At 44.8% G+C, this 26,448-nt stretch overlaps 1 protein-coding gene across 1 annotated transcript; it reads right to left on the bottom strand.

The window, feature by feature from the left end:
* Positions 1–312: 312 nt before the first annotated feature.
* poc1bl (POC1 centriolar protein homolog B (Chlamydomonas), like) lies at positions 313–22,146 on the bottom strand. Its single transcript, XM_010891531.5, has 11 exons — positions 21,521–22,146; positions 15,444–15,899; positions 12,596–12,765; positions 10,947–11,136; positions 10,318–10,503; positions 9,041–9,158; positions 7,091–7,267; positions 5,095–5,226; positions 4,832–4,942; positions 2,778–2,930; positions 313–2,621 (listed from the first exon to the last, which is right to left on the bottom strand). Exons 2-11 carry the CDS (start codon positions 15,833–15,835, stop codon positions 2,481–2,483), a joined length of 1,770 nt encoding a protein of 589 aa, XP_010889833.1. The 5' UTR covers positions 15,836–15,899; positions 21,521–22,146; the 3' UTR covers positions 313–2,480.
* Between the last annotated feature and the right edge of the window lie 4,302 nt (positions 22,147–26,448).

Genomic DNA, 26,448 nt, shown 5'->3' with positions numbered 1-26,448 from the left:
CACGGCATTAATCACCAGCTACTGGCTTCATTTCCGAAATGCTTTCAATACCAACATTTCTAGCAAGCAAAATATTATTCTAAGCAATAATTCATGCTATAATTTCACATAAAAAAACTTCAGTAATTTGATTTGAGTAGTGGTACACCTTAATAAATAATTCTGGAAGAAAAAAAACCCTCCCTATTTTTTACATTTAGTGGTTCCTTGCTTTGCCACCAGATGGTGCCAAACCTACACATTTTGAAACAGTAAACTGAAATGTTAAGTATGGAATCATAGTCCTGAATTACACTGAAGAAAAACAAAAACAACCTTTCGACACTTGATTTTAATGGTCATTGATTACAATGCATTGATTTATCTACAACAATCCCCCAAAAGACCAACTTTAACACTTTGATTCTTCACAATGGTACAAGTCACCAAAATCTAATGTGCTTAATAATCAGAAGAGCAGTTACTATTCACATCCACCATTTGAGATCCCTTTATTCCAGGAAGTATCACTTAGAAAGAAACTACATAAGAACAAAAGAGAAGTAATCGATTCATATGAAGGTGGAGTCATTCTGATCACAAATATTTAATCGCTATGCGAAAGGACCATTAAAAAGACTGCATCGATATTCGGTGCTACAGCAGATTTTAATAAAAAATAATTCAATGTGTAAAGTGTTTAAAATAAATCGGTGCGTGAACCTCAAATGGAGTGAACTGTAAAATGTACTTTGGGTTTAGCACAGAAATAATGGAATGCTGGTGTGATTTTGGAATAATTAAAAATGACGACGCAAATCTGTCATACAAAGATAGCAATGCAGAAGGAATAGGCAAAAGCTAGTTATGGAAATGCTGTGGAGCAAAAGTTTGACAATCAGCCCCCTTTAGAAGTTGACAGTAACGAGATCTCTCAACGGTGAAAGTAGAATATTGCGATGAAAGTTCAATTATCGTGTTTATGCTTTAAGATCTGGCAAGGTAACAAATCTATTTCGAGAACAAAACAAAACAAAAATCAGGAAAACATTTCTAAACTTGACATGTGGCAATATTTTTGTACTCTTTCTGTGCCTGTAGTTGATCCCACAAGCAGTTTTTATATAAATATATATTCTGTTCCATCAGAGTACAAATTCATTCAGCTGCCTTCTGATAGTAAGAAATTGCCAGTTAATGAGTGCAAAGACAACTCAGAATAGGATGTTATGCTTTGGAGCATTTTAGTCAACAGCAAGGAATGATTCAGCATAATCTGAACCAGATTTCTCTGTAAAACAAAATCTGGAAAAAAAAAATAAATAAACTTTGGGGGATCAACTACAATGTCCCTTTTGAGGAAAAGAGCAGATGCTGTAAATAGGCCTGTCCAGAAAATATTTCAAGTTCATACTACAGTGGAGACTCCAGGACAGCCATGTCGGACTACACAGCGGCCTCAGGCAATGGCAAATTACACTTAGTAAACGCTTAATTTTTTTTAAGCTTTGTTCAAACAGCCCAATTTTCATCAGGTTTTCAACACTGTCTCCAAAATGAGACAAATAGAGAAGAGTATGACACATTAGCCTACAAGCATGACAGGACTCACTTAACTCAAGATCACTTACTCAACAAGACAGGGCATGCACACGTTTTCACATGGCTTACAGTACAAACCCACAGCATTTGGAATGATCTCGGAGTAACAAACCTCTAATTGACCCTAAACTAGTCATTTTGTAAACTTTTATTTCTGCATTTCAGACACATGACAAAATCATTAGATGAGAGTCTACCTTTCGAAAACAACGAGGAAAACCAGTGCCAAAATTTGATTCACAGAAATATTCTCTAGTGGCCTCAAACTTAACTCTGGACCTCAAAGCCAAATTCCATCCCATTATTTCATTGCAACCCTCTAACCAGGTATTTATTTCGACCTTGGACACCAGGTGGGTGCAATTAATGATGAGGTAGAACAGAAAACCATCCGGCTGCAGACCTCGTAGGGTAAGAGTTGAACACTGCTTGCTGTAGTGCATCCGTGTGTTAGCATTCGCGCATTGCCCCACCCTTCCAGAAAGGCACACTGTATAAATACCGTTGTGGAAAGTGGAAGCTGGGGGCTGAAACGACAGGTGCCTGTAGAGTAGTTGTTGCAGAGGATTAAGTGCCTTGCTCAAGGGCAGAATAGCAGGCGACATCATCTACGATATTATTTCACATCGGCAAAACCTCCATTTGCTGGCCAGCCTCTCCAATCGCTACGCTGCCTGCCTCACTTTGACAGGAGAGCTAGACAACACTAACAAAAAACCCCGGAAATATTGGCATTGTTGTGGTTCGAAAAGGCACTTGGAATGAAGAAGTCTTGTCAGGTGTTCCCACAGGGCAGGTAGTGTGCAGAGAGGCCACACCGGGCCCCTTAAAAACAAACACCCTCAAATGTCCATATCAAAATGTCATTGCACTTAGGTCAAAGGTCACTCGGGGTCAGGCTAGTTCCTTCCACTCTCGAACTTCCAGCGCTGGTGCTTGTCCCCGGGAGCGCATCTCCTCATCTCGACGTCCGAGCGTCCCTCCGCGTTTCGGTAGGAGGTCACACACATGCCGGAGTGGGGGTGGTAAATGGTCCCGTCCTGAGGGGACAGAGGCATCCAGGTGAGGCAGTACTGTGGAACCCTAGACCATACGAGGCCGTGAGCAACAGCCCTCTGCAACGCCTCAACACAGTAGGAAGACCACCTGTTGTGTGTCCCGATTAATCAGGCCAGTGGTGTGTGCGCATCACTCACGTCTCTGAACTCCCAGACAACGGTGCGGGGCGGTGGGGTTCTGTTGTTGGAGCACTGCTTCATCCCGACGTACACCTGTCCCTCTGGGACCTCTGCACACAGCTCCGTCACGGAGTTGTAGCGAATCTCCTTCCTGGATGTGTACTCAAAGTACTGGGAAAGAGGGAGGCATTCACACAAGGTGTTAAACTATATCTGAATTATAGTCATCACTGTCCTCCAGGAGAATAGAGGACTGTTTGCTGGCTGTGCTTCCTCTGCTTATCAATGTCTCCCTCTCCAACTCAACCAGTCTCCCTCTCGAACCTTTCCTTCCCATCATCCTCGCTGCCTGCATCTCTTACTGAGGACGTGCTTTTGGGATGGATCTGTCAGTATTAAGTCACACTTTGGTGTGAACAGTGGGGTTCGTCATTCTAAAAAGGACCAGACTATAAACCTTTTCCATCTTCCAGACAAACACTGGGCATGTCTCAAAAGCCACTATATTCCCTACAAGTAGTCCACTGCAGTTCACAGAGCTGTGGTTGACAGTAGTGCACCATATGGGGAATAGGATGCCATTTAGGACACATCCTAAACCCCAGGTTTGAAGAGACATTCAGACAGCACATGTTGCAGTTGCCCTTTAAACTGGCCACAGGTTAATCAACCTTCAGTGCTCCAATCTTTCTCCTCACATTCGACGTTATGATCGTTTAGAGTCAAAAATAGAGAGTTCTCCGTCACCCCTCAACACAAACGTATCCCCCCCGTCTCCGTCACCCCTCAACACAAACGTATCCCCCCGTCTCGGTCCCCCTCAACACAAACGTATCCCCCCCCCCATCTCGGTCACCCCCTCAACACACACGTATCCCCCCCGTCTCGGTCCCCCATAAACAGGCACGTATCCCCCCGTCTCGGTCCCCCTCAACACGCACGTATCCCCCCCGTCTCGGTCACCCCTCAACACGCACGTATCCCCCCCGTCTCGGTCACCCCTCAACACGCACGTATCCCCCCCGTCTCGGTCACCCCTCAACACAAACGTATCCCCCCCGTCTCGGTCACCCCTCAACACAAACGTATCCCCCCCGTCTCCGTCACCCCTCAACACAAACGTATCCCCCCCGTCTCCGTCACCCCTCAACACAAACGTATCCCCCCCGTCTCCGTCACCCCTCAACACAAACGTACCCCCCCCGTCTCCGTCACCCCTCAACACAAACGTATCCCCCCCGTCTCGGTCACCCCTCAACACAAACGTATCCCCCCCCGTCTCGGTCACCCCTCAACACAAACGTATCCCCCCCGTCTCGGTCCCCCTCAACAGGCACGTATCCCCCCCGTCTCGGTCACCCCTCAACACAAACGTATCCCCCCCGTCTCGGTCCCCCTCAACAGGCACGTATCCCCCCCGTCTCGGTCCCCCTCAACAGGCACGTATCCCCCCGTCTCGGTCCCCCTCAACACAAACGTATCCCCCCGTCTCGGTCACCCCTCAACACAAACGTATCCCCCCCGTCTCGGTCCCCCTCAACACAAACGTATCCCCCCGTCTCGGTCCCCCTCAACACAAACGTATCCCCCCGTCTCCGTTTTCGCCTGGCCGCCTCATGTATCTTTTAAAAAGGAACCAGAGGAATCTCTGAAGAGACGGCGGAGGTTCCCGTTTCAACGCGGGCCGTGGAAACATGGATTTTGGGTCACACACACGGTGTCGTCGGCAGCGCCGTGAGGACACCCAATGCAAGGCATTAATGAATAATCAGAGATACAGACACGGATCACCCAGGACATCCACACAGCCCGTTGAGTCCTACTGAATTGGGTTGTCTGGCAACAAATGTGTCTTTAGCGTTTGATATTTTTACCCTTTGATATTTTGATACTTTGATATTTTTATGAACAAAATGCACCAAGATGGCTGGCAACACTTTTTTTTAGGTTTTTACTTGCAGGCAAGAAGCAGGAGAATGGGGTTCTGATTTGATTTGCCAAAGGGAGGGAGGGCAAAGGCCTTGTATGTGCTGACAGAGGGACAGACAGACAGAATGGGACGTCTTCATCACCTGGTTGCCGCCCTGCCCGTGGCAACCGAAGAGAGAGATGTGCGCTCCCGTGGGATTGTGCTCCGGGGCGTTGTAGTCCAGGCAGTCCGAGAGGATCCCAGAACTACGCACCTGGGAGGAGGAGAAGGACCTGGATTAGCATAGCATGGTCTGCACCAGACACACGGAGGGTCAGACGCAGACATCCGTTTAGGGTGTGAGCAACACACCGAGCCCACAGACAGGTACGGAGGACGGACAGCCAGGACAGACGGGACACTCACCGCTCCGTGCCAGCCCTCCCGGTCCTCTGGTACATGAAGGTCAGGGTAGACGTTCTTCAGGTACCAGTCAAAGCTTTTACACTTCAGTCTGTCTCTCAGCAGCACCCGGTCTGAGATGTCCCCATATGATTGCTGTGTGAAAGAGACAGTGTTATAACGCTTTTATTCCTTTAAAACGCAGACACACTAGAGGGAACGACATTTCACATTTTAACTTTCTCCAGTTTCCGGTACTTCCCAAATCAAATCTGATGTTCATTAACAATGCTCACAGTTCCCAAAATGATTGACTGAACTTAAACAAATGAATGAAACATAAAAATGTGACGTGACTCAAAGCTACACCCGGGTAATTACAGGTCGCTACCGGTCAAAGGTCCCAGTCCTAGGCGTGGCCTGATGACACACCAATGAACAATCCCGTGTGACAACATCCATAGACCTGGTGTACAAATCCGGGTTGAGGTGTTAACACAGTTTTTTTGTGAGGGGGACATCCTGGACGACAGGACTCCGAGGTCCTCGCCCCGCTACAACCGCTTGGGAGTGACAGCTGTGTAACAATGTGAGCACCCAACCTTGAACAAACCATTTGCACTTGAGCTGGAATCCAGAGCGCATGCTACTCGGCGCACTCGTCTCCAGACAGCTAGAAGCGACCACACGACACCATAAGAGGACGTACATTTTACTGAAGGAAGGGGCTTTCATCAAAGTCCTAAAAGAAAGTGAACGTAGAAAGCAATCGCAGTATTTCTTGTGGGGTGGGGGTGGCAGGACAATGGGGCTTTGACTAACATCTCCCCTGAAGGTGCAGGACAGCTCAGAGACGAATATGGCCGGGTAGAGGTGAAGAGTTTGAGCACACCCTGAAGGCGGGAAGAGGCAGCTCCCCCTTATCGCCCTGTTGGACAAGCACCACGGTCTTGTAGTGGACGTAAACCACTTAAATATATGGAGATATTTATATTCAAATAAGCCAGTGGAAGTTCCAGAGCAGCAAGGGACACGGGAGAAGTCAGGAAGTCTGAAAACCAGGCAGACTGCGGCATTCTGGGTAAATTGCAGGGTGTCACACACAGCGAGCCCAAAATACAGACAGTCCCAATAGTCCAGACGTGAGATGACAAGTGTCTGGGTTAGGGATTGCGCGGGTCCGTGAGCGGGGTAAGGTCATACTCCACGGATGTCGTAGAGCATGGAGCCGGCAGGAGCCAGTCACCGCCTTGATGTTTGCCGAGAAAAACAGGGTGTTGTCCAGTGTCACGCCAACGTTCTTTGTACCAACCCAAGACACAATTAACGCTGTTTGCAGACGAAAGAGGCGTGCACTGTATTCATTAGCCCAAACAGTGGGACAAACATTTTGCAATAAAGCAATTCAAACAAGCCCTGGGAGAATTTTCACCTTGTTTGCCTGCAGTAGGTTCCCACTGAATACACCTACCAATTTGTTTTCGGTTTGTTTGGAGAGAAACTACGTTCAATTACAGGGCCCACGTTTCTTTTTAAACAAGACAAGCCACGTCGACATGAGTGAACGGCTTGGGGCATACAGGTCTGTTGCCCAGCGGATCCAGAGGTGCCAGTTCCCTCTCGCAACCGGCGTCCATCGCCCATGCAGGACGGTCGTTTATTGTTTGATCAAAGATCCCTGGCGTGAATAATCTCATTAATTTCAGAGTGATGAAACCGAGATGTCAGGGATGTAAACAGGATCTCTCGCCCCCAGACACCAGCTCACCAAGCACCTCTGAGACCTGGACAAGAGAAGCCACGTCTCCAGCTGGGTTAATCCATTACGATTCAATATTAACCGAGCCCGGGGGGGGGGGGGTTGTTCCGTCCGGGGTTTAACTATCACTTTACCGTACCTCACCTACAATAAGTAACATTAAAATAAGTAACATTACCTCACCTACAGTAACTAACTGACCGAACATATGACACGACTGGCTGGAGCGTTTCATTAAGTGTCCCCACAGTACTGTTGTACCTTCCTGGCCGGAGGGTTCCTGTTGTAGAAGTGATCTTTGTAATTGTCCATCCAGACCTCCGCAGCCCGGACCGTGTTCTGGAGGAACTTTGGCCTGGCGTAGGGGGCCTTCTTGGGGAAGACGTGGCCCACGTGGGAGCAGGGGTGGATCTCCAGGGAACCGCCGCACTGCCACACCTGAGGAGCAGATCCAACATCAAAAGGCTGTTGATTAATATCATGGAAAATTGATTTTCCCCTCCTTGGGCAGGGGTCTTTAACCGACATGAGTTAACTCCTCAGCACAATATGCCAAATGTCGATATTGTACAAAGCGATTTTGCGTGCATGTTACTTTATAGGCAGAGCAGCGCTGCATCTTGCTGTTGGTCAGCTCGTTTCCCAGCACACAATCCGTGGACATGATGTGAGGGAATGTAAAAGTATATCCAAACATCACAATCCTGTAGATTCCTATTACAGTTAGCCATGACGCAGCAGTTAAAACAGACAAACAAAGATTAAACAATCTCCAGAAAAAGCACCAATGGTTGCCTTTTTATATGGATGTGGTTTCGTTTTAACAGATCCATAGTTCTTTTATGAGAAAGAAAATCATTAATCGTCAAAAAATACTTCCAATTTAAAATATTTCTAAAATAAACAGCAAAAGTCTAAGGTTTGGACACCCATTCCAAAGAAGTAATAGTTCAAACACATTCTTCAGACTATGAACTTTGATCCAGAACAGGATCAAAGTGCTGTAATAATGCAGGAAAAACCAAGACAGCAATCCTCTACGAATAATTAACTGCACAACTCCTCTTCATCGCTGCTCCTCTTACAACTATTATGCAAATGACATGGAGTCATAAAAACGGTTTGTTGAGGAACACTGTCACATTCCATATTTGAATGTATTTACGGCAGGACATTTGATTTATGGTATTCATTTGCATCTTCTAATTGCTTGGGAGAATGACAGGTAGCTACCTGGCCAACGATTGTTAGCGACTTCCCTGAGTTATGCCCTAATTACAAGACAGATGCTTTCATTGTAATGGATACGTAGCTACACTCCGCGGAATCGTATTCATCCTCCCCTAAACATACTAAAATATTTCCTACCCGTAACCTGTTTTCTTCTTTGTATTCCCAAAGCGCAGTTGGAAACCAATTCACAGGACATAAATAATGGATGAAAAGGGGGATTCATAGTGAATTCCAGAGAGGCATTATATTTCCACATACATAAAATATCACACAAGGGTACCCCATCCATCTTCAATTTAACACACACACACACACACACACCCCCAGAAACACACGCCCAAATACCTTCGCGAACCCGAGCTGTGCATGTATTGCCAACAGAACAGGGGAAATCTGTGTCAGCGATGACTGACGGAACCAGCTGGAAGGCAACACCAGGGCAGCCTTCATTATCTAAATGGGGATGGAGTGTCCGAAGCACTCACTCACAGACGGCAGATCAGACCCAGAGGGACGTCACCCAACCAGCGCCTGACGAGAACTGGGCCCTGTCCCAAAACACTGCTCTACTCCCCAGTGGACCGAACCTCCATCCACCAGCACCACCGCAGGATCTTCAAGCGAAGTGGTCGTCACATTCATTATGTGGATCCCCTTTTTGATGCACTTTTGTACAGATTTTACCTTCAATAAAGGTTATTCAAACCCACTAGGTTGCCAGCATTCAAGAAACTGAAAGTTATGACGGTGAAAAGAGTGGGAATGTTTTTCCAATTTGTAGGTTGCGGCAAAACCATTGAAAAACCAGAGTTCTGACCAACATCAGCTTGATTTAACCAGCCAATTACAGTCGGCCTGTACCAAGCACCCTTTGGTGTGTTTTAGATCCTTCATGGCACATGCCTTTTTAAAGAACCACATTAGGAGCAGAGCTCCACTCAGTCCCTCTACTCAAGTCCCTGAGAGTCTGGCACTCACCCTGAAGGACAGCTCCAGGTTCTCCCCTCCCCACACCTCCATGCCCATATCATAGGTGCCCAGGTACTCAAAGTAGGCTTTGCTCACGGCAAACAGCCCCCCGGCCATGGTAGGAGACCTGAGAGGTTGGAGAAGGGGAGCAGAACAGAAACATTTAGATCAGCACCATCAACAGCCACAATATTACTAGACCAAGAATATTGCTTTATTTTTATTTTTTTAGGTAATACATTTTCAATTTGAACAGATTATATATTTAACTGTGATACCCTATTAAGGTCAGAATGTCCATTGTATATATCTTTTTTTTACATTTCATTTTTAATAAAGACCTATCACCTGGCCAAGAGGAAAGCTAAACTGACCGCAATGTTTTCTCTAGTTGTCAAATACAGGCAGATAACTGGTCTCAAAGACCAGAAGGAAAGAGGATATTTAAAGATAATACATTATTTTTTAAGTTACCCAAGCCTGCAGTGTACTGCAGTTCCAGTAACTTCCTTCCAGATCTGGAAACCTTGAACACTCCTCTTTGGAGCGTCAAAGTGTAACCTATTTGGAACCCAAGGGGCCTAGCCAATAGTGGTGCTCTGCTCTCTTAGCCAATAGTGGTGCTCTGCTCTCGTAGCCAATAGTGGTGCTCTGCTCTCCTAGCCAATAGTGGTGCTCTGCTCTCCTAGCCAATAGTGGTGCTCTGCTCTCCTAGCCAATAGTGGTGCTCTGCTCTCCTAGCCAATAGTGGTGCTCTGCTCTCCTAGCCAATAGTGGTGCTCTGCTCTCCTAGCCAATAGTGGTGCTCTGCTCTCCTAGCCAATAGTGGTGCTCTGCTCTCCTAGCCAATAGTGGTGCTCTGCTCTCCTAGCCAATAGTGGTGCTCTGCTCTCCTAGCCAATAGTGGTGCTCTGCTCTCCTAGCCAATAGTGGTGCTCTGCTCTCCTAGCCAATAGTGGTGCTCTGCTCTCCTAGCCAATAGTGGTGCTCTGCTCTCCTAGCCAATAGTGGTGCTCTGCTCTCCTAGCCAATAGTGGTGCTCTGCTCTCCTAGCCAATAGTGGTGCTCTGCTCTCCTAGCCAATAGTGGTGCTCTGCTCTCCTAGCCAATAGTGGTGCTCTGCTCTCCTAGCCAATAGTGGTGCTCTGCTCTCCTAGCCAATAGTGGTGCTCTGCTCTCCTAGCCAATAGTGGTGCTCTGCTCTCCTAGCCAATAGTGGTGCTCTGTGCTCTGATCTACACAGAAACAGGTTGGGAGGGTCAAAATGACAAACAGACAGTACGGACTTGATGGGTTCGATGCGGGACTTGCGTCTCTGGCGTTCGACGTCGGGGATGGCATGCCACTGGAAGGTCAGCCTCCAGTCGAAGCCTCCGATCATGGGCTCGTCCGTTTGCATGTAGTACTCGAACGAGTTCCAGTCGATGGTGTCAATCACCGGACACACGATGGTGCTCTCGTTCTCCCCAATCCTGGAGGTGGGATGAAAGAACAAAAACACTGACCTGAAAGTGTCCAGGGGTGTGAAAGAACAAAAACACTGACCTGAAAGTGTCCAGGGGTGTATTCACAATCGTGTCTCGCCATTCAGAGGACGTTTGGGGTTTCAAACAAACAAAGGTAGCCAACTTTCAAGAATATGAAAGACATCACGGATAAAACAGTGGGAATGCTCATTGTCCAATAAAATTGCAACATTGATCCAGCCCTTTTCACTTTTTCTGCAGATAACAGGTCACCATGCTTGGGGGGGGGGGGGGGGGGCTGTTTTCACCGTCATCTGGGGGACATCTTGTTGCTACATATGCAACTAATGTTGCTCAGACCAAGCATGGTGACCGGTCCCCACCTCCTTCACAGAGCACTGAAACCGACTGTAACCGACCTGTCGGCCGGGGCGACCCAAGTGACTAACCTCTCCAGGAGCGGCTCGATCCAGCCCGGGACACACTCGCAGTGACAGTCCAGGAAGGTCAGTACATCCCCCGTGGCGTAGGTGGCACCGATGAGACGCGCCCTGACCAGACCCTCCCTCTTGTTGGTGCGGATGAGGCGAACGCGCTCCCAGTTACTGATGTACTGCTCTAGCTGAGCCTTCAGGTAGACTGGGCGTGACAGAGAGAAACACCTGGTCATGTGGACTGGGCTTGAAACAGAGAAACACCTGGTCATGTGGACTGGGCGTGACAGAGAGAAACACCTGGTCATGTGGACTGGGCGTGACAGAGAGAAACACCTGGTCATGTGGACTGGGCGTGACAGAGAGAAACACCTGGTCATGTGGACTGGGCTTGAAACAGAGAAACACCTGGTCATGTGGACTGGGCGTGACAGAGAGAAACACCTGGTCATGTGGACTGGGCTTGAAACAGAGAAACACCTGGTCATGTGGACTGGGCGTGACAGAGAGAAACACCTGGTCATGTGGACTGGGCTTGAAAGAGAGAAACACCTGGTCATGTGGACTGGGCTTGACAGAGAGAAACACCTGGTCATGTGGACTGGGCTTGAAACAGAGAAACACCTGGTCATGTGGACTGGGCTTGAAAGAGAGAAACACCTGGTCATGTGGACTGGGCTTGACAGAGAGAAACACCTGGTCATGTGGACTGGGCTTGACAGAGAGAAACACCTGGTCATGTGGACTGGGCTTGAAACAGAGAAACACCTGGTCATGTGGACTGGGCTTGACAGAGAGAAACACCTGGTCATGTGGACTGGGCTTGACAGAGAGAAACACCTGGTCATGTGGACTGGGCTTGACAGAGAGAAACACCTGGTCATGTGGACTGGGCGTGACAGAGAGAAACACCTGGTCATGAAAACCTCTCCCCTCACTTCCTCTCCTCTTCAATTCCTCTCTCCCTTTTCTTTCTCTTACTTTAACTCCATATCTCTCTCTCCCTCTCTATAAGTGTGCTACGCCTATCCATTGGAACAACACCAGTGACTTTATCAGTGCTTTGTCTTACATAGACAGACCACAAAGCCCAGTAGAGAGGATACGCCATCTTTAAACAAACAAAGTCATCCGGTCTGTACATACTATCTTGTTTATAGAACGGACATAGCCATTCAGTACTTTCTGGCCAAGGTCAGTGGACTGGATGACTCTCATTCTATTTGTCTGGAACAACTACATTTCCTATTTATTCCTACAGGGTTAAATATAGCAATTGTGGGAGAAGGAACAGGAATTCTTCCCGACCAGCCCAATGTGTGCACACTTGAAATGTAATTTCCAATGACACTGAGAAGCTGTTGCCACGACAGAATGTACTCTGTCTGGCTCACCTCGATGCCCCACCGTTCTGCACACAGCATTTTCGTTTGGAAGTCTGAATCAATTCGTTCAATAGTACCCAGCGGTCACCCCTCTGCGACCATCTAAGGACCAGTGCTGGCCGGACATGAGGAATTCATAGTATACGTGAACATTATTTCGCGAACCGGAAACCTTGTTGACGCAGACGGCAAAAACCCAAAATGTCCGGGCCTCTAATTAAGGACCCATGCACACCGGAGACAGACATGAGGCGACATAACGGACGCACGTGCACTCACCTCGGTCGCTGAAGTCGTCAATCAGGATGACCTCCTTGAGCAGGACGGCGGGCGTGGTCTCCAGGACACTGTGGATTGTGCGCAGCAGGGTGGACCACGCCTCGTTGTAGAAGGCGATGACCACGGAGGTGGTCGGCAGACGGCGGTAGTCGAACTTCTTAGCTCGGCATCTGTGCACAAAAAAAAAAAAAAAAAAAGAGAGAGAGAGAGTGTGTCATTCGTTGTCAGGACCTCTTTGAGCCGATCAAAGCCTTATATTCCAAATAAAATAAATCGTTAAAAGATTGAGGTCACGTTTAGCCAACAAACTCAGGTCAACGCAGAGAATATATCCTCTGCTATGAGCATTTTCAAGATTAGAATTATGAACTACCAGAAACAGCAAACCAGGGTGGATAACATTGTATAAGATAGCAACTAGGTTGTTATGAGCAGAGCGCTGGACGGAGCACACAATCAATCACTCTTATTTTAGAGTTTGCTTGAGAGTAGCTTTGGGTCTGTGCAGGAGGGGAGCATTTACCCTCATTCCTACGAGGAGCTATGTCCCACATGCCTGAGGAGTTACCACGGACAGACACGAGGACAAGTCAAGAGGGGGGAGAGATTCGGAGAGGAAAAAGGAGCGAGTGAGAGGGGAAAAGAGGAAAGGGAGAGAGAGGAGAGCCAGAGAGAGGAAAAAGGGGGAGAGAGGAGAGTCAGAGAGAGGAGAAATGGGGAGAGGGTGGAAGGGAGCAGGGAAGAGAGAGCAAACAGGAAGAGCACTAAGTCCTCGGCTCATGCTTCACGGGTCTCTTGACCATCGGGCCCGTGGGATCATGATCAAGGACACTTTTCACCTGAAGCCAACAACAGACGCAGTTCTTCCCGGGCCCAGAAAAAACACCAACCATTAACTAATACAGACCATCAACTGGCATTGCAGAGGCAGAACAATATACACAACACTTTCATGCGCACCTCTATTTGACTGTAACGCCCTACTTAAGACTCGACAAAATGCGTTGCTCCATAAACATTCTACCTCATTGTTTTATTGGGGCAGTTGTTCATCCAAAACACACCGGGAGATCCTGGGCCCCTACAACGTGCTCAGCAAACACACTGGCAACATGAGAATAATACGCAACAATGACCCAGAAATTTAAATCAATATTTACAGACGCCACTCCTAACACCTGACTCTCCCTGTACCCAGACTCGTGCACTCTGTCGCATCACGTGAGCACTCGTAAATTGGCGACACGTTTACACATAGCGGTGGGAGTGTCACATTTTCATCTCCCGGATTCTTTTGGCAGCTCATGACTTGTACATCATTATAACCAAGCCTGTTTAAATGTCACGTCACACCCGGAGGACATCGTTCTCCCTGCGGACAACATTCTACATACAATGAGATTCCAGAATTACACAACATTTATGCATTTATACAACACGCATGCATGCATACATACATACATTATCTCCTTAACCAAACAATAATGAGATTCCAGAATTACACTAATATCCTTTATGCATGTTTTTGATACAGTGAAATGGGGGAAAAGTCATGACAGGTCATCTACCCATATATTCCTTTCGTATTTCCCCAGGGCTCAATGTAGAAATAGTACTTCTGGCAGGTATACATGGGCCTCAATCCATGCAAGCTTTTTACTTGCTTATTTTACAGCAAGACATCGGCCTACTCTGAGGTCAAGTGCGAGCAGATGCATAAAATCTGCCATGGCGACGAGTATTTCTGCTGTTTAGTTTCACAGCTGGACTACTGATCTTTTATAATTTTATCTGATCACACACCAGCAGCAAGACAGTGTGCACGGCAGATTTTCCAATGAACGATGAATAGTTCACATTGGGCCTGTGAGTCACTGAGCCATCTGCCCTCCAAAAGAGACAGTGCTGTGTTTTCCATCCGATCCTGTAATCTCCTCTGCATGTATATGGAAGCAGGCTACCGTGTTACATACTCCGAAACTGACTACGAGCCCAGACACATTCAGTGTTCATTGCAATTCACTCAAGTGCAGACGAGACACAGGTGCAAAGTAAGAAAAACAAGCTTGAATTCAACCACAGGAATATTGGCCAGCGTGCAATAGCTCGATTATAAACAAATACTAACCATTTCATGGGGCTTATCTCTAAGCAAGCAATGCCAGGCTTCGCAATGGAGGACAACAACACGCTGTCAGGTCACGCTTCTGCTACATCTCAAGAAATGTATGTGCCTCACAGAATCATCAGATACCTGGGTTACAGTTGTGAGACTGTACTTGAAGCTAAGACTCAGCTTTTGGAGCTTATTTAAAACTTACACATCTGATTAAAAGGAGTTCATTCATGCCATCCCCATACAGGGAACCGGGGATTCATGTAGATCATACCATGTAGAAATCAGACCAAATGATTCCAGATTCCATGCTAGTGCAAGGGTGAGACGCTGACACACAGCAGCGACATTAAGGCCACGGAGTAGGCTACACGGACAGTCAAACACATTTTGTGTGTTTGGATACTGATCCGCAAATTCTACGCCCCGTGAACATCAGAGATCTATGGGACATTTTCTACATCCTACAGTGCGGCCATACGCACTGAGAAACTACACGCCTCAAATAGAGGCGTCGACAAACAGCGGTGGTCGTGTTTAACGATCAGAGCTGACGAACTAGAGGCTGCCGGTTTAAGTCGAACGGTAAGTGGAATGTGCTCGTCTGCTGTACGTTTTTAATGCAATCGCTGTCAATGACCTCGTCCGATCAGGTGATCTCTGACCCTACTACTGCACGGCCAGAAGGTTCTCCGTTCGCTATGCAAAGATGGAGATAATTCGAACACTCACTCGCTCATCCGGTTGTCCTCAATGTGCCGGTGCAGGGAGATCTTATCGCTGACGTAGATATTAATGGCGTATCTCTCCACACTGTCCTCCTCCTGTTTCTTCTCCTCCGGGCTGAGGTTCAGCCGGGTCGCCTTACCCCACTCCCCGGGCGCGTTGGCGTCCGCCCGTGCCTTCACATACACAGGCCTGGCCAGTCCCTCGCCTAGCTGCTCCTCCACCGGGAGGAGCTGCCTGACCTGCAGGGCGCGGCTCCCCCCGTCCTCCCCTCCATCAACCCCTGGGGAGGGGAACGAGGAGGAGCGGGCCACCAGCAGGTAACCCAGCCACAACACCCACAGCAAGAACAGGGTCTTTGCTAGGAGGCCCAGCTTCCTGGAGAAACGCACCCTCATCGCCCCTGGTTACCACTGGCTGGAGTCTCCCCAGCTGGAGCTCAAGACCGTCCAGGCAACAGCTCTGAGGAAAACAAACACCAAGGGTTGGAGAAAAAATATTTAGGTCTGGTTTGAAGTTTGGCTTATGATGAAAGTATTAGAACACCTAATAAACGCTAATTGTTAATAGTCAATGCATGGTAAGACATTAAAGCAGAGAACGATTACAACCAACATAATTTATTTAAAAAGCAAGAAATTGGAATCTCCAATTAAACAAAACCCATCCATAAATCTATCCAGCTTATTCAAACTTCAAATAGGGAGACACTTTTAGCTTAGAAGCTGAGAAAATGTCTACTGGTCTTTTGAAGAAAAGCTTTTGATATGCTAATAAGACGGCAGCAAATTTTCCATAAATCTTCCAAATACAGACTAACCTTGACCCCTGGCATTCACTTAAACCCTTGTTACGCCTGAATGGTAGTGTTTACAACAGAATCTCAGTCAAAATAGCTATTTAAAATTATTTTGTTAATTTAATTCCACTCAGTAGTAGCACTAGTGCTTGATGGAGATGTGTTGTTTCAAGCTAAATGGAAATGGCTAAAGATTTCACTCAAATTGACAAAGATGACTGTGTTACAGTGGTGGCGTGAAGGCAGAGGAATATAAAATGTAAATGTAATACAGGGGAGGCAGCAAACAGAGCACATCCTATTCACTTACAAAAGGAGGTTCACCTTAGAACCTGTTGTTCTAGTCACACCTATTATGTGATTGACAGAAGGCTAAGGCCTTATTTTTGACAGTGCAACTTTCTTGACTTTTACTTTAAACTGCATGGCGTTTTCGGATTTAATATTACTGGCAATTGCTTAACACTCAGTAATAAAGATATTTCCTTTTTACGTTTATGTTAAATGTTATGTTAAAAAGCAGCTTTGTGTGAATGGAGTGGGCGCAAGCCCCAAACAGGAATTTGTAGATAATATTATTTAAGATAATACATGGCTGATTGACAAGCTCATCCTTCTCTAGAATGCTGATTGGCCATTTTAAGTACCATAGGAAGATGACGTTATCTTTCCATTCTGTGTCAAGCAGTAAAGAATAGTTAGGAGTTATTCATTTATCTTTCAAAATGTGATCAAAAATACAAATATAGGACAACCACACTGCGGGTATGAGTTAAGACAACTATGATTTATAGCCCAGAGCTCCAGAATCTCAGTCTGACCTTCATAACATAACATTACAGGGCGGTCCAGCTTCCCATTTGTTTTGTTTTTACATTTGAATAAAAAAATAAGTAGTTTAATTACATTTGTTTTGAATCCCTCAGAGACTCCACAGTCCAGGCTAGCCTTGGGGCGGTGGCTGAGAATCTCCTAGAGCTACAGAACTATTACATTATTGAAATTGTCATTTTTTTCTCCTTTAACAGCAAAACAATACTGGATGTTCTATGTCAACACATTTGTTTAAACCACAGTAGGGGGCAGATAAAATCTGATTAATGGGTATTTTGTAGCTATCCTTTAATGTAAGTGTGCAGAAGAAGAGTATTTTATATTAGCATCAATGCTAGAATGCATCCACAGGTAGCGATACTCACACCAGCACACGCTTTCTGTTCATATGTTATGGACACATTTTATAATACATTTGAGTACCTACTAAGTTTAATAACAAAATGTAAAAATCTTAAGAAGTCAAGTGCATTTTCAGATCCTGTTTAAAATGTCTGGATCCTGAGATTCTCTCAACATATTTTACTGAGCCTTTAAGCCTTCAGTCAGGCTGCGCAAGGCCAAATCCTTTCTTCCCCAGCCCCCACCGAGGGCTATCTGTGTCAGATCCAGTGGGAGGAAGGTGTGATGGACAGCTAATATAAAGGAGGTTTTGTTTAGTGGCATTCTCCATTTTGTAACCCCAGGCCTCCGAGTGCCTTGGCCAGTGACCAGAGCCCTGAGTGTGAAAGAGGCCACGTCTGGTACTGCCTTGAAGGACTGAAATAGAGAGTCACGCTCAGTGATTTAACAATGCACAGTAGAACACACCGGACAAAGTCTCCTCAGCTTGTCAAAGACCCAAAGTTTTGGGGCACACTGGCCAAGGGCAACATAACTGCAAAACTCTCAGAACGTCCTTGTCACGGTCATCAAAGATGACCATGTGCAGTGCTAGAGCAGAACGGTGTCGTCTTGACAATGGAAAAAATCTAAATGGTTTAGTAGGAAGCGTGAGTGCTTGCTTGTGCGGACAGGACACATCAACAAGTGCATCTGCAGAGTGAAAAGGAGAAGAGTGGATCAAAGAGGGTATCAAAGTAACTTTCTAAAGCCTCAGTCTGTCACTCACTGGAGCTGTAGTGAGTATCAGTCTCTGCTGAAATATTAACGCTGTGATTACACTCAACGTCAGGAGCAGTGACAGAGAAAGGTTTAGCAGTGTTTGCTTCTGAGTCGAGCTATATAGTATAAGCCAAAGCATACTAGCAGAACCACAGAAGAACAAGTAACTCCGTAGTCTAACCATATCGGTGTACTTTGGCTGAACATTCTTTAGAACAAAACAAACAGGTTCTAAAACAACTCCATGGAATGCCCCTTTAAGGAAACAGGGGGAAAACCAAACCATCCAGCTTTCAGGTTTGCATTTAGTCCTTTTAAAAGTGCTTTAACTGTCTTTCTTTTAACTAGCCTACAAAAAGCAATCAATACTTGTATCTGTACATAGGGGGGATTTCACCAAGAATGTTACTGGCACACCAGAGGAGAGGAAGAGCTTTGGGTGCAAACAGGCCTTGGTGACGTGTTTATCTACTATAAACATCAGCACTGAAAAGGCCGCTCGACGATACAAACAGCTCCTCGCTGATTACACTAGGCTTAAACACTGCAGAAAGGCTGACAGGCTGGCCCAATCAAACTGTAACATGAAGTATATTTTTATTAGTACTGTCTTCCACAGACCTCCGTAATACAGATGCTAATCGGCTAGCCTTTACAGTGAAAGGTCATAGTTATGATTCATCCTGTGCGTTCTATTACCAAAACCTCCAGAACTAGGCTACTTACTCAACAAATATGTAATATTTTAATATAAAACGTTGATTATTTTTTTCAGTTTAGCACCTTCTGGTTATTTTGGTAGGTCTAAAGCAGTCTCTTGTAACGTACATGGAGATATTTACATTTCAGGTACATTATCCTAACTTGTTGGAAGGACTATGTAAATTGACCAGGCATATCAAGTGTGCTGTTAATTTCGTTTGATTGTCTAGGCCATCGCGCTACTTTCAGACAGTTTGGATTAAGAGTGTTAACAATCTGACTGGTAAAGTAGATTCAAATGTATTGTCATTGAACCGTACAAGTACAGTGCAAAAAAAATGCAGTGATTTTCTCTGTATCCATGATTAAGAGTATATCCTTTAACCTCAATAAACGACCGGTTTGATTTTAAAATCCTTCTGAGAATACAGCCAGAGGGATCACAAAAATGCTGAGTGCACTGTAATTTCCAAAATGAAGGATCTGAAACAGACCTTGAAATTATGTGGTCATGAAGATTTTAAGTTAACTCGATGAGGTCTCAATCTGCAGATAATTGTGAACAGGTACGAATGACACAGGATTCACCACGTCACAAAAGCCCACGCGTGCCTTCCACGATGGTAATGTATTTAGATCTCACACTCGCACAGCTTTTTGTAAATTTCCGTTTTACAATGGGAAGGGTGGGCAAACAGTGGTGTCTGACAATAGGAACCTGTATTCTAAAGGCATTTAAACAAATACATTTACTGTAAAAGCATTACGTACTGAGAAACAAGAGTCCACGCCCACCCACTGGTCACTGCAAGGCATTCTAGTACCGGGGTTCCCAAACTAAGGGGAGCACCCCCTGATGGGACGGCAATGTTTTATGGGGGGGGGGGGGTTTAATGTTTGCGCCTTGATTGTGCAGCTAGCTGATGAGTGTATCGTGGGGAGGCAAAGGCAGTTAGGATTTCCTGGTCTCGTGTTGTAGCCACTTCCTCATGTGGCCTAGAGCACCTGCAAAGCTAATTGAGGTTAGAAGAGCAGTCTGGGGGGGAAAAAAGTGTGAATTCCATAGAGGAGGGTTTGCTATTATTTTCAAGACTCCCGAATCAACTGGATGTTGCTGCAATGACATAGATAAGCTGAGTTTCATAGGATGAAATAGGGGAAGACAGAAAAAAGCAGGCAAAAAGCTATAAACCATTTGCAATGTATGCAATCTGTAAATAAGCCTGCAACTATTTAGGCTTGAAAGAAACAGTAAAATGCCAGGAAACAACTTGGATGTACCCTAGAATGTAATTGGTTTGTCTGAGATTTTAAAACTGAGCTACAAGTCAATGAGTCAAAACAATTTGACTTTGCTTGTGAAGTATATTTTATTTAACCTGTTACTGAAATGTATATACATTTTTCTGTAAAGAGAATATGTATTATTCCATTTAAGTTTCATACATATGCTAACAAAACAGACTAGGGTCTATATTATATCATTATTAAATAGCCTGACTAAATAATGACCAGAGTTTTAATTAACTAATGAAGATACCTGGAAATATGCTTCAAAACAACTGAATGTTCCTGAATTTCTTTAAACGTAATCAAGACGGTAGTGAAATTTTTCAGTATTGGGACCTGAAAGGGGCCCTGTAGGGAACAGTCTGGAACCCCTTCTCTAATACGTTGACAGGTTTAGTTACAAAGACTTTTAGGAGAGAGAGAGACTTTAGGAAAGAGATTATTTTCCCTGATATTTAGGTTGCAGTTATGGTTCTTTAGGTTGTAGTTAAGACCAACTCATGTTCGCTTCTCAGGACTACAAGCTGTGGCTCTAAAAAGGTGATAGCTATTGAATACTGCCGACCTGTGCGTGGCAGTAATGAGGGATTTGATGATTTGGGTTCCGGACTACACACGTTTCGGTTGCTTTTAATTTTTTATTTATATCGTATTTGTAAGTACATTCCGGGATGTGTCATTAAAAAGTTATGGTTGCGCGTGAGTATGTTTTGGTTGTTGACATTATAACGCTAGGAGAACTGTCAGTAAATGGACAAAAAACGGTTGCTAACGGTTGATAAGATATTCGTCACACCGTTTCCTCCTAAGCCTGCTTCGCTATTACTGAAGACATTTGCTGCCCACAGCTGGGTTTGGGAAGGAATTATAAGCGTGAGGCTTAACTCACACTTAGAATGTATATCATTCACAAACAATCGGAGAATAGTAACAACTCTTCCTAAATCTATGCACGTTGTTGATAGTTTGCTTACAAAATCAGTTCATCTATAAGATATTTGCTGTAGCTTTGCCATGAGCTATCAAGACATACTACTGCAGTAAACTTAAGAGATTGAGAATACACTTCACTTATAAAATGATTTTTTTTCTTCTCTCCATTTGATTAGATTGTAAATAAGTTAGCTAGCCACTGTAGCTTGCTAACCTGTTACAGACTTAGTTGACTGCCCATGCATGTTGGGAGAAAGATTTCCATGATACAACGTAAACTCTCCAACATATTTAGGCAAGTTTGGCCAGAACAAAGTTCCTGCAAGCTAGCTTAGTAGTAGCTAACTAGCTCGAAACAGTTTGCTTGATCCAGTCTAGGGCTAAATTGTTAATTTAACGTCAACATTCACTTGATTCTTACCTTAGCTAGCAGCCACTACATTCCGCGTCCTTGGAAGCCGCTTGGTTCTCAACTTCTCATTCTGACCCGCATCTGTCCGTTCCAGCACGAGCTCCGCTGTCAGCACGACCACATCCTCTCCGCGCTGATGAAGGTCTCGTGCGCTGTCTGTCTGGGGCTCACTTTGCTGTTCGAGTTGGCGGTGTTTCTTTGTGTTTACTTGAGTCCCTTATGGTTGTTGAAATTGTGTAATGAACTGAAATGAAACCAGACTAAACGTATGCCTGCTGTTGAACATATCTGACATAGAATCTCCGTATTATTGTGTAAATGTACATTTGCTGACTGCGGGCAAGTGCCGTTGGTCACCAGGAACTTGGAAATTAGCCAATGTGGCTGGCTGGCTTTCTATTTGATATAAATAAATCACGTGATCAAATTATTGCGGAAAGTGAAATCGAACGTCACAAAATAACTTATACTGGTAATATATTATTTTGTAATCCATACAGACACCTAAACTTCTTATTTCAAGTCGTTTTGTGAAGCGATGTTCCCCATCCAACCTGACAGAGCTTGGGAGGATCTGTCAAGAAGAACGACATGTGCGCCAAGCTTGTAGCGTCACACCCAAGAAGCCTGGAGGCTTTAAAACCACTTGACATTTCTGTCTTTGTTTTTTTATACATTCGTTTATTTGGAAACCTATTTTATTTTTGTCATTATTGGACGTGTGTGGATTGTTGAGGAAATAAACAATTAAATTCATTTTAGAATAAAGCCACAATGCAGCAAAATGTGCAAAGGGTTAAGGGGTCTGAATACTTTTTAAATGCACTGTATGTAGGTGTGAATGTGTATAGATGTTGGTGGTGAGCAGAATAGGGAGAACCATAGAATAATTGGTCACTTGCCGGAATCAGGTTAAGATTAGGTCAAATTGTTATTTTTAATAGTACTAATTTGCAGGTCCTCACTTTCATTTTAAACCCCACATGGTATATGTGTGTGTGTTTGTCCTTAGTTGAACCCTACTCTTTAACTGCATAGACAGATTCTATCCATAGATGAGACTTGTATTCAATTAGATTTTTAGCATTCCCACTCTGCATTCCTAATGTGTCTGTGCAAGCACACATTTCAAAATTTAATATGTCTAAGTGTTCATGCCACTAACTTCAAGTAACAGCACGGCATTTCCAGACTTAATTGGTTTTCCTTCCAAATTGGTGTTATGAATTGATTTAAAATGCAGCTTTTCTATATTACAGTGTGTCAGTACCTAAAACATTCACGTAGGTAGACCACTAATTGGCCAACTCATCCTTCTCGGGAGCGTTAAATTGAACTCCTTGGCATATGCTAAACAAAGAAGAAGAAGTGATAAAGTGGGCAAAGGAAGGGTTTGTTGCTGCTGGGAGTTGGAATGACATTAAGGTATAAAAAAAAATATACTTAATTATGTTACAGATACAGACTGTGTTATGTAGAATTGAATTATGTTCATGAAGTGATTTCTCCAGGCTGACGGGGGACATGATCACAGCCCCAAAGGAGAATCGATGGCAATCCTACACTCCTTTCTAAGAGAGCTGAATGACACAGGACCTTCAGGGTAGCCTAGCGGTTGGAGCATCTGACCAGTACCCGATGGATTTCAGGCAGTATGGATTTATTTTCACAAATGATATTTGTCCATCAGAAGGGAGACATCTGCTTTAACTCTATAATATATTTTTCCTTATTTTTAATTTGTACTCAACTAAAATATTTATGTAATGTTTTACTGTGATGATAAGTAATTTGAGTCAAAAGGACTCCTATTAAAAAAATACATATATAATCCTAACCTTATCCCTTACCCTAAACCTTCTTCTAAACGTAACCCTGACCTTTGCAAGCAGTTGCTTATCAACATAAATGTTTTGATAGTACTGCTATCTATAGAACAACTACAGATGGAAATTGGGACTCCCAAAACTAGTGCTCGTGGGACAAAACATGTCACTGCTTTTTTGTTCGCTACATAATTGTGGGTTGTGAAACTATATGTTATTATAGCATTGTTATACAATTATGACTGGGCCTGCTCAAGTCTATCCTTCTTCCTGTACGGCAGCACAGCCAAAATGACACTTTGGCGCTCAAGGGGATTTGTGGGCCAATACAATGTTACAACACCACCCAGTTGAGGATAGCTCATGGTCTACAATCAAGTGATTCCATACGCCTGAAGTAGCCAAGATGTACTGGGCTTCAAACCCACAAGGTTTGTTGCAAAGGGCAGCCAGGATGTGGTTTAAATGTGTGCAGTCACAGCGCAAAAAAGTTAAGCGCCTTCCCATTTCACAGTGTCATGGCAAAGTCTTCGACTGTAGCTGTCCAGAGCACACTTCACATTTTTGAGGAACACTGTACCTGTATCTTTTTTAGTGCTTGATACAGTCTAGTGACAGATTTAAGGAGAAAACAACATGAAGTGTCTCAGCAGTGTGTTGTGCCACCAAATACGCTTCAATGCGCTTTGGCACCGATTCTACGAGTCTCTGGAACTCTACTTGAGGGATGGTACACCATTCTTCCAAAAGATATTCCTCATTTCGTATTTTGCATGATAGAATGTTAACTGCCTTATTGTATCATTGTACCTAATTGTACCCTTCACTTGTTCAAAGGCATCTACATTAATTTAGTCAGGTTTTTCCTTTAATTTCTCTCCTGTATATGGTACAGCTGAGTGTTGTAGTTTTTTGAAGGAAATGCATATGCTACCCCAGGCTCCTCTACAAAACAATTAGCCACAAACTGCCGCATAAATCCACTTTGTTTCCCTGACAGTTGGATCAGTACATCCGGCCTGTTTACGTGCGTTTCTAAACACTGAGATTAGGGTGCCCTGTTCCAAGTTGTGGGAATTGGGAATATCTCTCCTCGGGTCCACTCTCACTATCTCCCTACCGAAACGCACCGAACAAGAAAGCCAGATGCCCCTCCTCTGTGACCTCCTCCGACAGGTCAGTAGACTGGAACTACAGTTACAAGCATCCCCAGCAGAGTCCGAAGGCGCCTGACCTTAACACCAGGAGTCGCTAGAGCGCGACGTAACAACGCAATTGTGTAGCCTATGTTACATTGGTGGAATGTGGGTGTAGCAGCAGCAAAAGGCTTCAAAGTTCATCCAGCGGTGTGATAAGAATCAGACGGGCGAGACATGTTATGGAAAGAGTACAACGTCATCAACAAAAAATGACAGCGATGAAGAAGTGTCACGATATGGGCGGTTTCACACGGACATACCTGCCCTTTCAGCATATTTGACTTATAGGGATTGTTTTGTTGTCTTTAGATATACACGTCCTGTTCTTACCCGACTTACCTGATTGGGCTGCGTCCAGAGTACTAGGCTGCCAAACGCCCTTCATGTTGGCTCGTTGTTTGAATACACCTGTGACTGTTGGTAACCAGCCAGGGAGCTTGTCTTTCGCCTTCGCTCTTCCACTGTCTCCCGTTGAAACCAGTTGACACTTCTTTCTCTCCCAGGAGCCCCCAGCCGGAACTTTAAGTGTCTTGTTTCCCTGAAATGAGCCGAGATCTCAAGCAACCGAACAAGAGGGACTGTTGTACATAGACAGTCTTATATTTCCTAGATCCGAACGCTTAATTAGTTGCAGTCCCGGAATTGTTCAAGTTCGCTTGCCCATGTGTTAATAAATAAATAAGTACAAATCATTCAGTGAATTTAATAGAATGTAACATCCAATTAAACATGTTATTATCATGTGTTGCCAACTAATATATGTAAGCACATAGGCCTATGGGTGCCAGGACACAGCAAGAGGTTAGCCATGGTATATTAGCCATGTGTATTGGCCATAATGGTTTTTGAGTACGGGAACAAATAGTGCCATCGCCAAGAGCACAGTGCGTTTCTGTTTGAATGCTGGATTGTTTTATGAATTATTTATAGTGGACATACGTGTGCAGGTGGGCCTGACAACTTATTGAAGTGATTTGTTTGATAATCAGATACAAACATGGTTTGGAAAGATGTCTGGCCAGTTGAATGGGCTGATAATGTGACGGTTGTTCAGTGTCGTTACTGTCGGCACACCTCCAGCTTGAGCTGATGAGTCGGTTGGTCAGGTTAACAGGATGGATGAGCCAATGGATGGAGCTGGCTTTAAATACTCTGCCAATGTGTGACCTGATGTCACGGTAGACCTCTTCCCACCATGTCTATCGTTGATAGTCATTACAACTTAGCAAAACCTTTTACAATGGGTACACTGCCATCTAGAGGATTGGTTAAACAGTACAGGATATTACAGCGGTACAATAAACAGAACCGCACCCCATTGGCAACTCTTCAGCCTGCCAAGAACTTGGGATGATCCTAAACAACACCCTGTCATTTCCTGCAAAATTCCAAGCAGTGATTCCCTTTGGCAGATCTGTTCACCAGAAATCAGGGACTGATTCATACAAATATGAAGATGTATACACCCAGTATTTTATTTTGCTCTGTATAAGAGTGTCAGCTCAATGACATTTATGTAATTCAGACCTGAGACCACAGAGACTAAAATCACCATTTGTGCGTAGCCTACTTCCTATGCAAATTCCCTGCATTACCATAACACGCTGTATGCCTGGTAGCTAAGGGCAGTAGCATATGGCTTTAAATTAATACGTTTTTGGTTTCCTATCCCTAACCTTAACCACAGTGTAGTGAACCTTAACCCTTATCTATTGTTTGTAGCACAACACTTTAATCTCCGTTTTATCTTGGTTTAACTGCAGACAATTTTGGTTCATCCAGGTATTTATGTGCTCTATACAATGACACAGAGAGTCTGTTGTGCTATTGTCATACAGTTCGAGAGTCATATGTGAGTATCATCTGCACACAGTGAGGGAAGAAAATACATTTTCTTCCCTCAATATGTTAT

This window comes from Esox lucius, chromosome 10, assembly GCF_011004845.1.
Source record: "Esox lucius isolate fEsoLuc1 chromosome 10, fEsoLuc1.pri, whole genome shotgun sequence".
In the NCBI taxonomy this organism is placed as follows: domain Eukaryota; kingdom Metazoa; phylum Chordata; class Actinopteri; order Esociformes; family Esocidae; genus Esox; species Esox lucius.
Note: the sequence above shows the minus strand (reverse complement) of the source record. Positions and strands in the feature narration are given on the sequence as shown.